This window comes from Paralichthys olivaceus, chromosome 3, assembly GCF_024713975.1.
Source record: "Paralichthys olivaceus isolate ysfri-2021 chromosome 3, ASM2471397v2, whole genome shotgun sequence".
Lineage (NCBI taxonomy): Eukaryota > Metazoa > Chordata > Actinopteri > Pleuronectiformes > Paralichthyidae > Paralichthys > Paralichthys olivaceus.
Window position 1 is genome coordinate 15,317,249 of NC_091095.1, and position 13,762 is coordinate 15,331,010.

The window sequence follows — 13,762 nt, forward strand, 5'->3', positions numbered from 1 at the left end:
ATCCAACGTTCACGGGCAAATTACTAACCTCGCACTAATTTTACAATAATTATCTGAGAATCACATCGCATTGTATACATGGGATGATCTAGTTTTTTATTATAAATCCAGGGGCAATGAATTGTATGAAGATAATCAATGGCTGTGCATCTTCCCTGTGTATCTGTACCAATACCAGAAATAAAGAATGCCCCCACACTTTAAATATGTGCTGCAAATGGCCACTCTTCAGCAAAGCATGTGCATCTGTCTTGGCGCTGCAACAGCATGAAGCCAATTATAGCGGTTAAAAGACAGAGGGTTTGTGGTCTACGGCTGGCATGAAGGGTGCAATAAATAACCGAACTGTTGACAGGAAACTGTTTGGCTACCGTCAGAATAATAATGAGGTTATTGCTACCCGCTGTGACCGTATGATCACGGTTTGATTATTTTTCTCAACCCACCCACTGTTGCTGGCAGCCATACGTACAGTGTTGTGCCAACGCTGCACATACTCGTGCACGAGAAGGGAAAAGGCCCTGCAGGTGATCACGTTGGCTTCCTTCCTTGATGTTTAATCTGGCTTTACTCCCTTCACCCACCTCTAAAGGTACAAGCGAATGCATTATGATACATAAGTCTGTACAACTAAGAGTGTTGTTCCTCCCTAGCCCATGAGCATGCACACGTGCACATGGCAGCAGCCACTTAGAGCAGATACAGACTCAGATACAAAGGCAGACTCACACACTGTATACTCTGCTGCACACTTCTGTAGCTCGGGTTGGCAGTAGCATACCACAATGACAGACAGTTAGATTGTTCCTGACCATTGACTTGCGCTCTCTGCTCTTCAAGGTCTGATTTCATAGTGGGGAATATGAGATGGGTCCAGGAGAGGGTTCACGGCCGGGGCAAGGAGGCACTCCATACAGTGGGGCTTCATATCTCTGTGTCACCCTGGGCATTCTCCCCTGACACAGCTTTCAGCCCCTCCGTTGTCCAGAACCCCCACCCTGGGTTTTCTCAACCTCTCTCCCCCAGGATTCGGTGCATTCCAGCTGGGCTCAGTGCCTGGGTGGTCCCCCTTGCCCACCTCCTGTACGCTTTGACTGGAGGGAAGGAAAAGACAGAAAAATGCAGCAAGGGCCTTTGACCGCAAGGAGCACAATGTGAGCGTTGATGACGGCGGCGTGGATGTGATGCTTACCTGCCATTGACCCATGCCGCTGTCATAGCCCAGCGTTTTTACAATCTGATGATCCACCCAGCAGCCGGGAGAAGATGCCTCGCTGACCCGTCACCTAGATCGGACTGATAAGCACTGAGGATGGACTGACCCAGCTCTGACCTCATCTCCACATTAACAGATCGGCCTCTGCCACACACCTCACACTGAAGTCACTGTATCATTAACATCATTTATTGATTCATTCAAGTTGAACAGCATACACGCATTGTGAGAATAAATACAAATACACAACCAAACAGTTATTTACATTGAGTGATGCAGTTATAATCTCGTGTTCTAACATTTAAACACAGTTAGAGGTCGGACAGTATTGTACATGCACAGGGGACTGCGTTGTTGGATTGCAAAGCATAAGAGGCAGAGGAGTAGTTACTGTATGTTTATAAGGACATGCACATGGAAAATCCAGCAACTGATAATCACAGATGTTCTTATGATGTGCTCATTATGTGACTTCTTGCCTTGACTCTTGAATTAGTATTTCCTGTTTGATGATTTTCTACCTGTGTCTGTTGGTGACTGACCTTGTGTAATTATTAACTTTGCCTTTGTATTTATGCTGCATTCCAGAAAACTCGGTAGTTCCCATTTGAAATTTCTGATTTCTGAGCTCCAAGCATATCAGGCAAATGACGGCAAGCATAACAGATTATACAGTACGACTGAACTGTCGGCAGTTCAGCTTCCTTACATATGTAATCGAAGCAGGTATTATTAACTGTAACCAGCTGCCTAATGATACTGGTTATATTTTGACCTCAATTGAAATGAAGACAGGTTTTACTTTATATTGAATATAGGTAAATGTTTTTCATGTTTCCTTTTAATTGATGGTTTTTCGATTTACAGTGTACCTCCATGGTTGTTGCATGTTGTCAGATGGCGGAGGTTTACCAATCTGGCCTTCTGAGTTGTGTTCAACGCTGCATTACACTCCTCTATCAGTTCGTCTGTGTTACTCTTTTTGGACTGGCAACCTGGTTTTTGGATTCTTGTTCCTGTTTTGGATTCCCTGGCCATCTGCCTGTACACCAGTTCTGCTCATTTATTGTAGTACCTTCATTGCACCTACCTGCCTTTGTGTGTGTATGTGTGTTCTGAAATGATTGTACCGTGACAGATTGACACTATATCAAATACTATCACAGTGTATCCACATTCCTTGGCGATATTTTTACACGCACTTTCATGTGGACCGTTCCTTACTGAGTCCAGTCTTCACTCTCAGGAGGTGAAGTACGAGTCCTGCATGGAGTAAAGACAGTCAATAGGAGTAAGTAAAGAGGAGCCGCCCAGGGAGAGGCAGTCCCTGTCAGCCATATGACAAAGAGGCTCTCTGTCCATTTCACCGTACAGGCCCTTGAAGCCTAAAAAAAAAGACAACATCATTGCTCAGTCAGTAACTGGTTTATAACCAGATCCTATTAGCTTTAAAGTCTTCTCTGGGTGTGGAGGGAGTAGTTAAAAAAATAACCCTGGTGATGCCAGCGAACTGGAGATGTGGGATTTAAAAGAAGTGGACAATTAGGAGGCAGCAGATGGTGGTGGGGGGGGGGGGTCAAAAGCATCAATGAATTGTGGGTAATTTAGGACGTGGTGATTTTGGAGACGGAATTTATGTTTTCGTAGGAGTAGCATTACACTCAAACTACTAAACGGACGGAACTTGCTGGAGGATGTGGTTTAGGGTCAGGGAAAAACCCAAAACATTTTAATGTGGCTCCAATTCAGGGAACGGATCCAGGGAATTTCCTTTTCACTTTCTTCAACATTGTGAGAGGAGGGCGTTGGTGCGGCTTGATAGAATTTGATGGGAATATTAGGCCTTTGTATGAACTCAACTGAATGCCATTAAGTTTTAAGAGTGACAACTGATTCTTTGTAAAGTTTATATAATCTTCAATTTTACAAAGGTTTGCTGACCTCAGTTTGAGCAATATTACATTTTAAATTTATATCAGGTCAAATATTTCCTACATGTCAACCATAATTTACCCTTTCAAATTCCATCTGACCTGAAAAGAAAGTATGAGTTATTCTGCAACATGAGGAAAATGAGCAGTATCACAGGAAACATTCCCACAATGCTGACTTTAACTTGATCCAAAAATAAATATACTATTATAATAAATGGAATATTTTAAATTAAAATTGTGTTTTAAGCTTCATGTTGCCAATATGAATGCTTTTAAATCATTTTTGGGGCAACCCTGTGAGCATCTACTTCACTAACTCTACATCATGGTGCTGCAGCGCTGAGCTCTTTACCGTAGGGGTGCATGTGATCCCCCGGCATCTGAGGAGGGGTCAGGCCCTGTCTGAAGGGGTCCATGTCATAGTCCTGCTGCTCGAGCGTGGTGAACCCCATCTGCTGCTGCGTTTTCTGCTGCTGCTGCTGACTGTGGGAAAAAGAGGAGCCCAGGCGCTCCAGCTCAGAGGGCAAACCACCACAGGGGGGCGCTGTGGGACACAGGAGACACATATCTCAACATGCAACATGTTTCTGACATTTGCTGAGCTTTTGTGCCAGTGTGATGGAAATGTCAAGTTGTCACTGATTTAAAGGGTCTGTTGAGGCACACATGCATCTTTCTGAAACCCTTTAAAGCTGGTACATCAACATCTCCTCCCTTTATAATAAAGTATTTACTATGACATTCTTGCTTTTCTACAAGATGTGATTCCCTTTGCTGAAAAGGAAGGTACATCTGATGTAATTTTCTCTTAACACACTGATCATGACTAACTCATGGGTATGGAAGCAGTTTTCTGCAGTATAATACCTGTATGGTGTGACGGGTGCTCGTGCTGTTCCTGAGTCTGCTGCTGCTCCTGTTGCTGCTGCTGTCTCCTCGCCAATTTCTTCATCTAGAAACATGCATCACCCGACATTACAGTGAGCTGCACACAGGTAAAATCAGCCTCTCAGTGCACAGTCCCTCTGCCACCCAGGCATACGAGTGTGTTCACACACTTGCAAAGTATTAACATCAAGGTAAAGGACATCTGTCAGTGGAAGAGGGAAACCACACATGAGCCCACTTTGTGAGGAAATATGAGGTTTAATCTACAGCCATCTCACAGTGAGATGTCATCAGTTTCCTGTATGTAGAGATAACCAGGCAGATTTCCACCCTGGCATACAAATACAGTGCAGAAAGAGTTCTTTTATTAGTGTGTGTGTATGTGTATGTGTGTGTGTGCAGGTGTGTGTATATTAATACATTGTGTATTACCTTGGCTCTTTGGTTCTGGAACCAGACCTGCACAACTCGGACGCTCAGGCCAGTCTCTGCTGCCAAGGTCTCCCTTACCTTGGATTAAGATTCAGGGGGAAGGACAAAGAAAGAAAGGTTGAATGAAAAAAAAGGAAAATAGAAAGAAAGAGGAGGTCATTTGAAGGTTAAAAAATCTGTCTCACTTCACCAGTCCACCTCAAACAAGGTGGAAGGGAAAACAATTCGATTGTTAAAGAAGATGAAACATTCAAAATATATCTCTGCTTCTCTACTCTACTAAGTCAGATTTGTGAGCAATTTGGAGGAATGTTTATATACATATGTGTAGCATAAATAATATTGCAGTATGTTCAATAGCATTAGAGCTATAGAAAGAAATGTGCCACACATGAATAACTGTAATGTTTTTTTACATTTGCAGAAAAGCCAAAAAGCGGTTCCTTTGTTTTTCTGTCCAGGTTCTAAAGTTGATCTTCTGCTGTCATCATTTAAAAATTTTAACTTCTGTTATTCTTGTTAGTTATTTTATAAAAGATGCATCCTGTAAACTTTCCAAAACAAAGGTTCTTTGCTAATTAAATAGAATGTCAAATGTACACCTTTGTACACCAAGTCTCCTTCAAATCAAGCTGCACCAAATTTCACACACACACAGATATCGGTTCGGGAGGAAACAGCGCCGACATGGAAACACTCTACCTTTCTACAGGGCTTGGATGAGACCTCGAAGGAGGCTTTAAAGGTTCTTCTTTGTTGGGTGGTCAAAATAGTGCGAGGTCTTTTAGGACGTTTACTTTCCAGGTCTTCTGATCTGATTCGCCTGCCGGTAACTTTCTCCTCCTCCTCCTCCTCCTCCTCCTCCTCATCGTCTTCATCATCTTCACTTTTACCTGTAGTGGACACACATGATCGAGAAGATGTTTATTCAAAGATTCATGCAAAAACTCTTGCTATCAATCTAAGGTAATTCAGGTAATATTTGCGCTCAAGTATTTTGTGATTGCGAGTTAGACACTTTCCTTTGATTTGCAGGACCTCTGCTCTAGTTTATGGTTTCCTACATTTCCCAGAAAACCTTTCAATAACCTAGAATGAACGACTCATTGCTTTCTTAATGAGTAGAACACCATTAGTTATAAATGTCATATTTAAAATAAATCTCAGTTTGAGTCATCGTAGCACTGATTCATTACTTACTACTTTTCTATATGCTCCATTTATATAGTTTTTATGTTACTGTTATTGGGTTATTGATCCAACAGTCATGTAACAACAACACTAACCCTTTGTCTACTCAGTATTGTGTATACTGAATATGTGAACCAGTGATTTGTATATGAACAAACAAACTGTACACATACCTGTGTCAGAGGAGGTGGGACTGGCCAGACACTGGTGGTAGTCCTCTCTGGCACACAGTAGCTGTCCCTCCCTGAGGACACAGCGGTCTCCGGTCTGCAGGCGGCAGGAACAAACGCTGCAGGTGAAGCAGCGCAGGTGGAACACAGCGGCCCCTGCACGCATCACCAGCTCTGCAGGAGACACGGCCTCTGTGCAGCCCCCACAACGCACTGCAAACAGACTGGAGAGGAGGAGGAGGGAGAGGGAGTAGCAAGGGAAGAAAAAGAGAGAAACTGTGAGAGTCCAGTAAATAACAAGGGGTGATGCTTTTGTTTAGATGTGGTAAAGCTGAGACACTTGAGGAGCACCTCAGTAAGAAGAGGCTCCATGAGACAAAAATAAATGCTTGGTTGACTTTAGGAATGTTGCTGAGTCGAGCTGTCACTCAAAACAACTGCCAGTCTGACTTCTCCCCTCTCCACCTCCTCCTCCTCAGGCCCAGGCCACTCAGACACATACCCTAAGCATGGCGGGTGTGCATCTTAGCGCCTGGCAACCGGCACTGGTGGGCTTATAGCCCCAGAGACTGTTGCCGTGGCTCCGGCTGCCATGTCCGAGGCTGCGCTCCTGGGGAGGCAGGAGAAAGGCTCTCGGCAGGCCATGGCTCCAGGCAGAGGGGGGGAACCAGGTCTCCCGGTGGGAGAGGCTGAGCCGCCGGTCCCAGGAATTATCTGCAGAATTATCCCTAAGTCTGCTTAACCAGGGCAGGACAAAGACAGAGCCAGCCCCTGAGCAGCAGGACCATTGTCCGCTGGCTGGCACCTCGGCATTTTGCGTCTGTCATGCAGGATGATGCGTCATCATTCTGGAGCTGGCATTTGTCTCCAGACCTGACTGGGTCACCAGAGCAGTCAGCACAGAGGCATGAGAAAGTGACAGCTTTTTTTTTTTTAGCTTTCACATAAGAATAGGGAACTTGGAGCTGGTTAGAGCTTAAAGCTTAAAAAGTCATATTGGCCCATTAGGAATCATAGGATAATAGCCACCTGGTTGTTCCACTTCAGACATGATCAAGCATCAACATAATGAAAAACATCTGGCACTTATTCTATTTATTTTTAAAGACATTTTAACCAACATTGTTGTCTTTGTCTATTGTCTTATAGTATTAAGTATAATTACTTACAGAAAAAGCATGAAAATAGGATTGTATTTTACTTTCTCTGAAGTTTCTTAAATGGAAATACAGAATAATATTCACAAGACAAACCAAAACAAGAATAAACAGACTAAACATAAAGCAAACACCCAGGTTGAGACCCCATCAGAAGCCGTGGAGTAACAACATCCTAAAGCCAAACATTTCTGGGACCTCTTACTGTTGCTGTGGGGTCGCTAAGGAAACGGTAAAGCCCCCACTCCCAGAAGCTCAGGAGGGTCAGTCGGGCTGCTTGACCCATCCGCGTCTTCTGCCCCACGGCCTCAATGGTATGCACTTTAATATGGTCAACATACCGTCTGTGGTATGTGCATTCCTGTGGCAACAGACGATGCAATGAAGTACGTTCAAAGGAGGAAAACACTCTATGAGACAGCAAAGTGCCGCACCTGCTTTAATGTCTTAATATGATGCTGATGCTGGACGACAGCGAAGAAGAACATATTGGCCTTAATGTTGTGAGATTGTTCATGTTTCGAGAATTGCTTTTCCATTATACGCCTCGTCCAGATCGTCTCATTATCCCCACTGCTCTAAAGCATTGTTAATGCAAAGGTAGAATTCCTCCGATACTTATGGAGCAGCTCAAGGTGTTTAATATTTCAGAGTTTCCGCTGACGTGATTGACCCAGGGGCCCCGCCAGGAGAGCGGGAACACTCAGTCACGCTGGATTTAGACATGGCAATTAGTGACAAGATCATTACAGCACAATAAGTCAGCAGAATCCTGGACTCCGCCACACTGACACAGCACGGGGAAGTCGACTCGGAGTAAATGTGCTCCATGTTAAGTGTTTAGCAGAAATACACACACACACACACACACACACACACTGTCATGTTTTAATGACTTCAGCGTACATTAACACTGACTTACATTGATTCCCTGGAGACTTAATGTAACCCTCAACATAATGTTACTTGTCTAACCCAAATCTAAACCTAAACCTAAACCTAAACCCAGACCTCAACCTAAACTGAAAACATGTCTTCACTTTAAAATTCAATGATTTACATTGTAGAGTTTTTCTCTCCGTCCCCATAAGGAAGACGGGTCCCCATGATGGGCCTGAGCAAACAGATTCTGGTCCTGAAAAGATCAGTATCAATAATGGAAAGAGTCCTAAAGAAGTACCAAAAACGAGTACACACACACACACAAACACACACCTCCTCTCTTATTGTTCCTGTCTTGACTTCAGGGCTGACCTTTCGCAGTCGGGCAAACGTACACTGCTGGTCTGCCGGACAAGCAGAGAGACAGATCCTGTTTCTGGATCAGGTTAACCTGGATCCTTTGCTGAACCCACATACACCCCAACAGAGGCTGTGTATCAGATACAGATCTGCAGGTCAAGTGCAGCGTCAGTCACAGCTCTGATCTGACGGCCGATCTGCTGTCTGGTGCACCTGTCCACTGAACCGTGCAGCCGAATCTAAATCCACTGACAATCTACCCAACCCTAAACATCACATTGTCAGACAGGAATTTGCATAACGCGTCTTTAGATTACAGCACTGATGGCTGAGTGTATTATGTCCTGTGGGCTGCTAAGGGGTCAGGCTAACAAATGACAGAATCAAAATGCCATTATTTTAAATAGGTAATAATGAAAAAAGGAATAATAAAGGATAAATGTATAAATTTACTTATAATGACAAACAGAAAATCAAATCATCCAAACATTTAAAGATATGAAGGAGTTGTCACATTTAGAAAAGGTCGAGTTTCTGAGATGCCTGTGATGAAGCATGTTCATGAATATCACCAGTGCGGTTTAATGAGATTCTGAAAGTTTTTTTCCTGCTCATGACATAAACAGTATCAGTTGGTCTGTGGGATAATCAGAGTTGTGTCGAACCTGTTTTTAATTCATGAAGAGTGAATTATTAATCTAATTAAAGTTTTGAAAAAAAATCAGCAAATGGCAATTCAGATGTTTCAAGAAATGAATTTACTCTGTTCCTCCAAATTACATTTTCCATGTTCTTATATTTTAAAGTCTCTTGATTCAGTAATTGATACTCAGCATCTAAAATTACAGTCAACTGAATAGGCCTTAACCTGTTTCCAGTGATACCCCTCTACTGAATGACAACATTATTGAAGCTTATAGTGCTTTCGTTTAACAGGCACCATATTTTCGAGGTTGCTAATAAATCCTCTGTTATCTAATGAACATGGATCTATTGGAGATGTGTCGAAGAAGACTATGTCATACTAAAAAAAACTGTTTCAGAGAGCAAAGTCCCAGATGTCACACACTTTTTCATTTTCTTTTCTTTTTTCGGTGACGATATTGTTTATATGTTATTGTTAAAAATACTTGATACAACCTGAATGTTGTAAAAACCCTCTGCATGCTTATTTGGCAGCAATGTACACATTAATCATAATATTCAATAATAATGTTGTTCCTGTCTGTCGTAGTTACAGCCTCTTTGATTCAAGCAAACACTTGCAATGAAGCAAATCCTGTAATTTTTTGTTTTCGGCTTTGATCGACCTGATGATGTGACTGATGCTGATTTACCACATGAGCCAAGAGGAAAAAGAAAGCAGGACTCAGTCAGAAGATTCAGTGGGGTTGTGTCAGTGTGGAACAATCATCCCCACTGCCACAGTTTAGAACCACTCATCATGGACAGAGGAGGTGCTCTCATGCTGTCCAGGGGGCCACAGCCCCTGACAGGGAGGTGGGAGACCTCTGAGGTGGAAGCTCTGGCACCAGGCCTCCTGCTAATTGGTCAGTTCAGATATCTCATGGTTGGCTGAGCGTCGTCCCGTCGCTCGACACAGGGGCTGCTGTGAGCGGAGCTTTCCAGATGCCACGGCACATAGCGCCAGGGCTCATGATGTGCACTGTCCCGCAAAAAAGAAGTTTGCACCATCCTCACCGTCCCTCTTGTAGGGAGGCACCAGACCTTCTGACATATGGTTATACTCTCCTAATTACCTCTCAGTCCTGCTCTGGCCAAGTCCTATTATCTCCACAGATCACACTATAAACATTTAAAATCATCTGGTAATTCATGAATGCTCCATACATTTCCTTTAACCACTGGGGCGCCTGCTAAAATGTTGATATGAGGGTTGTCCCTCACTAAAAAGTGACAAATTCTGTACATGAGAAGGCCCTCGTGCTCCTAACACCACTACAGTGTGACTGGCTGGGCGTATGTTGCACCAGTGACTGTAACGTTTCTCATTGCGTCCCTGCAGCTTTGGCACAACCACCACTAAATTGTTCAGAAATAATGGGAGCTGCTGCCGTTCAGCTTGTACAGTTTTTGTCTTGGCTCTAGTTTAGGTGAGAGCATGTTTTTGGAGGAAGAAGAATGGGGGGATTAGGTGATGTGAGGGAGTCGGGCGACGGGTGATGCTGGGATTTTTTCTTTTTTTTTTGGTGGGGGTGGGTTGGGGGGGCTGCCTTGTCTACGAGACCATATGTTGTCCCCAGCTTGCAGTTGCCACGCCAGCGGGCCTCGAAATTTTAACACATTTTGACAACGTGTCAGTTGAGCTCTACCCCTGGTTGTGTGCTCTATGTGTATGTGTGTTGTTTGTGTGTGGAGGTGTGACCATGTTGTTTTGTGTGTGTGTGTGTGTGTGTGTGTGTGTGTGTGTGTGTGTGTGTGTGTGTGTGTGTGGATACAGTATGCAATAGTGTTCTCACATTCCAGCTCCCTCGCCATCCCTTCCTCCTACAGTCACCTTGTTCTGAGCGCTCTGTGCCAAGTTCCCTGGACGTCAACTTACACCCTATGCACTCACACACTGATACACAACTACACACACACACTATATAAAGCATTTATTTTGCCATGAACAGAATAAACCCATATGTACAGAACCACACCAAGCAGGAATACGTAGGCCTACATTTAACTTCAAGAGATTACTTGTTTACCAACTTTCTCTCTCTCTCTCTCTCTCTCTTGCTTACACACACACACACACACACACACACACACACACACACACACACACACACACACACATTCTTAGTCAAGGTCAGACATGGACAAGGGTTCTGTTGAGAAAATTGCCTTAATATCAGACGATCACTTTTTGTCAAGGGGCCAAATTCAATAGACACATAACAACAAAATAAAATAAACTGCCAAGACAAAAATTCATCACTTGGGCAATTGGATATTTTATCTTTGTTATGGACTATAGGCCAACAACATTGAGGTCATTTCTACAAGTAAACATAATTGCACCTAATCCTGCAGCAGCATATTTGCAACCCATGAGCAAAAGCTTTGTCGTCTTTGAAAAAGAAATTGGGTACAGTTGATTTCAAAGTATTTTGTATGTTGCATGCATAGATTTTAATATAAATGTATTTAACAAAATAATTATAATAAATAAATACATATACTGCACATTACTCTGACATCTTCAGATCATTAAAAAATATATTTTAAAAGATTTTTACCATAATTTAATAATAACATTTAACCTAAATTGAATTGCACTGAATTTAAAATTTGAGGGTGGGGGGGTTACATTACAGTGCAAAACCAGTTAAGAGCGATCTGGAAAATCTCTTTCCATCCAGACTCCACGCAGCATGATGCAAACCTAAAAAAAGGAATATGTGTCTACATCCCATTTATTCATACATTCTGAAGCTTTTTTTTTTTCATTCAGTCCTGCTCGTTTTAGCTTAGCTTGAATTCAGAATTTAGATGTAACACATTACAGAAATGATGTTTACGTTGAAATGATATGAAGTTTCTGCTCTGCATGCTCTGCCATGGGTTGTTTTAGGACTTCAGGCCAGTATGACCACGTCTCTAATCATACCCCCACCCTTCCCAAATTGGATTGTGTTCATTTTTTAGTTAATTGTCATTTGTTGTCTCTGTATAGGTCTAAAAAAATCTGCCAACAGCCCAACTACTGACCAATCAGGGGGAATAAAGTCATATGTGTGTGTTTGAGTGTTTGATTATTTCATCTGTAGCATCAGGAACCAGAAACACAGCAGTGGATGAGTTGGACTCACTCAGCATAGTCCCGCTTGCAGTAAAGTTTGCGGTCCCGCAGAAAGCAGGAGTTGTTGAGCGCGTCCCCGCACGCCGCGCACCGCACGCAGCCCTCGTGCCAGAGGCAGTCAGTGACTCTGAGCAGGAACCTGTCCGTGATGATGCGCTGACATCCCGCACACACCGCCTTCTGATCCATACCTGCACTGACGGGAGATCGTTCCATTAACACACTTTTTACAACCAGGAAATAGAGATTCAGTATTTTTTATCACAGTTGTGGAAAAGTTTGGAGAAAGCCTCATCCAAATGCGAATTTGCATCTTTTAATTTGCATCCCTTTACTGACTAAGATTTTTGGAAAACCAAAGTTAATTTAAAATAAAATCAAATCAAATTTCTTAGACTATTTACTAAGAGTTATAATTTTTAGTTTGCAATTGTTTTGACAGTGGTTTAAACTGACCAATAGATTAGGTTAGGAAAAAAAAGTGCTGAAAATGAAACATCTCAATGAAATGTATCGTTTAAAAAAGTATATTTAAATCTAAGTTCTCCAATAAAGCTGAATAATATAATTATATAATCAAATCCTAATGGTTTTAAGAGCGATTTTAAATCCACCACCACATGCCATCTGAAGAAATTGTGATTCTGACCAAAGTTAACTGAAATTAGATATCTTCCAAGTAAAAGCATGAAACTCTTACCTGTAAACTGTGATCGTGAAGTGAAGCCAGAGAAGTTTTTTTCAGGTTTTTAACTCGCACTTATTTTATCAGAGCATCTCCTGAATGCTCTCAGAGTCCTGCTGCAACTTTCTGCTCCGACTCCCAGAGAACAGCTAGCATCAAAGTTTCTCCTTTGATGTTCACTTCGACCTCGCTGAGTCCACAATTATCGACTGTTTAGATTATCTATTAATTATCCTATTAGGAGTGAACGGGAAGGAGGGATGGAGAGAGAGAGAGACTTCCTCCATGTGCAGGTGCAGGTTACCTCTCTCTCTCCGTCCCACTGTCTCTCTCTCGCTCACTCTCTCTCCTCCCATGCTCACTGAATGGTAGAGTTACAGGGACGCACATGGAAGGAGTTTCTCTCCCCCTCTATCTCTCGCTTTCTCTCTCCATTAAAACTAATGATAATGTTCAGGAAGTGAAGTGCAGGTTAAAAGGTCAAACTTTCATACTTTTAAGGTCACTTTATGGGAAACACTTTTCTCAGAAAGAAAGACATAGATAGATAGATAGATAGATAGATAGATAGATAGATAGATAGATAGATAGATAGATAGATAGATAGATAGATAGATAGATAGATAGATAGATAGATAGATAGATTTATGTATAATCTCAGATATGCTACATTAAGAAAGCAGTTCCATCTGTCTATACAGAAATGCTTTATAAGTCAAACTTAAATTTTGACCCTGGACAATATTGCTGGTTATCAAACAAAAATAAGTCAGTTATGCAACGTAATGTCCTATTCATTCATATAGTTGTATCTATTTTATTGTTCTACTCTCATTTTATCTGTCTAGTATTGTTTCTTCATTGTAAAGCACTTTGTAACATCGTAAAGAAAAGTTGAATGTATTTAAAGTATCTGTGCTATTTCAGTTTTTTGCTTAAAAAAAACGTGACATTATTATCATTATTATTGACACTCCACTATATTCCTATTTACATATTCCTTTCTACTTGGCATTCCTACTCTGGGTTTTCTCGC

At 42.2% G+C, this 13,762-nt stretch overlaps 1 protein-coding gene across 3 annotated transcripts; it reads right to left on the bottom strand.

Annotated features, from left to right (window-relative positions):
* Positions 1-1,389: 1,389 nt before the first annotated feature.
* lmx1a (LIM homeobox transcription factor 1, alpha) lies at positions 1,390-13,090 on the bottom strand. Of its 3 annotated transcripts, none has more exons than XM_069522154.1 (8): positions 12,742-13,090; positions 12,052-12,232; positions 5,835-6,055; positions 5,173-5,363; positions 4,471-4,548; positions 4,018-4,102; positions 3,503-3,694; positions 1,390-2,601 (listed from the first exon to the last, which is right to left on the bottom strand). In XM_069522154.1, exons 2-8 carry the CDS (start codon positions 12,228-12,230, stop codon positions 2,459-2,461), a joined length of 1,089 nt encoding a protein of 362 aa, XP_069378255.1. In that variant the 5' UTR covers positions 12,231-12,232; positions 12,742-13,090; the 3' UTR covers positions 1,390-2,458. The 3 variants fall into 3 exon arrangements, with proteins under 3 accessions (XP_069378255.1, XP_019936372.2, XP_069378254.1); XM_020080813.2 differs by having other exon boundaries at positions 12,052-12,237; XM_069522153.1 differs by lacking the exon at positions 12,742-13,090 and having other exon boundaries at positions 12,052-12,659.
* Positions 13,091-13,762: the final 672 nt, after the last annotated feature.

Excerpts from the sequence above, each read along its gene's own strand:
- lmx1a (XM_069522153.1), bottom strand. The coding sequence starts at position 12,257 with ATGGAACGATCTCCCGTCAGTGCAGGTATGGATCAGAAGGCGGTGTGT. Across the intron at positions 5,364-5,834 it reads TCCCACCTCCTCTGACACAG|GTAAAAGTGAAGATGATGAA; the intron begins GTATGTGTACAG and ends TGTCCACTACAG. Across the intron at positions 3,695-4,017 it reads GCACCCGTCACACCATACAG|CGCCCCCCTGTGGTGGTTTG; the intron begins GTATTATACTGC and ends TGTGTCCCACAG.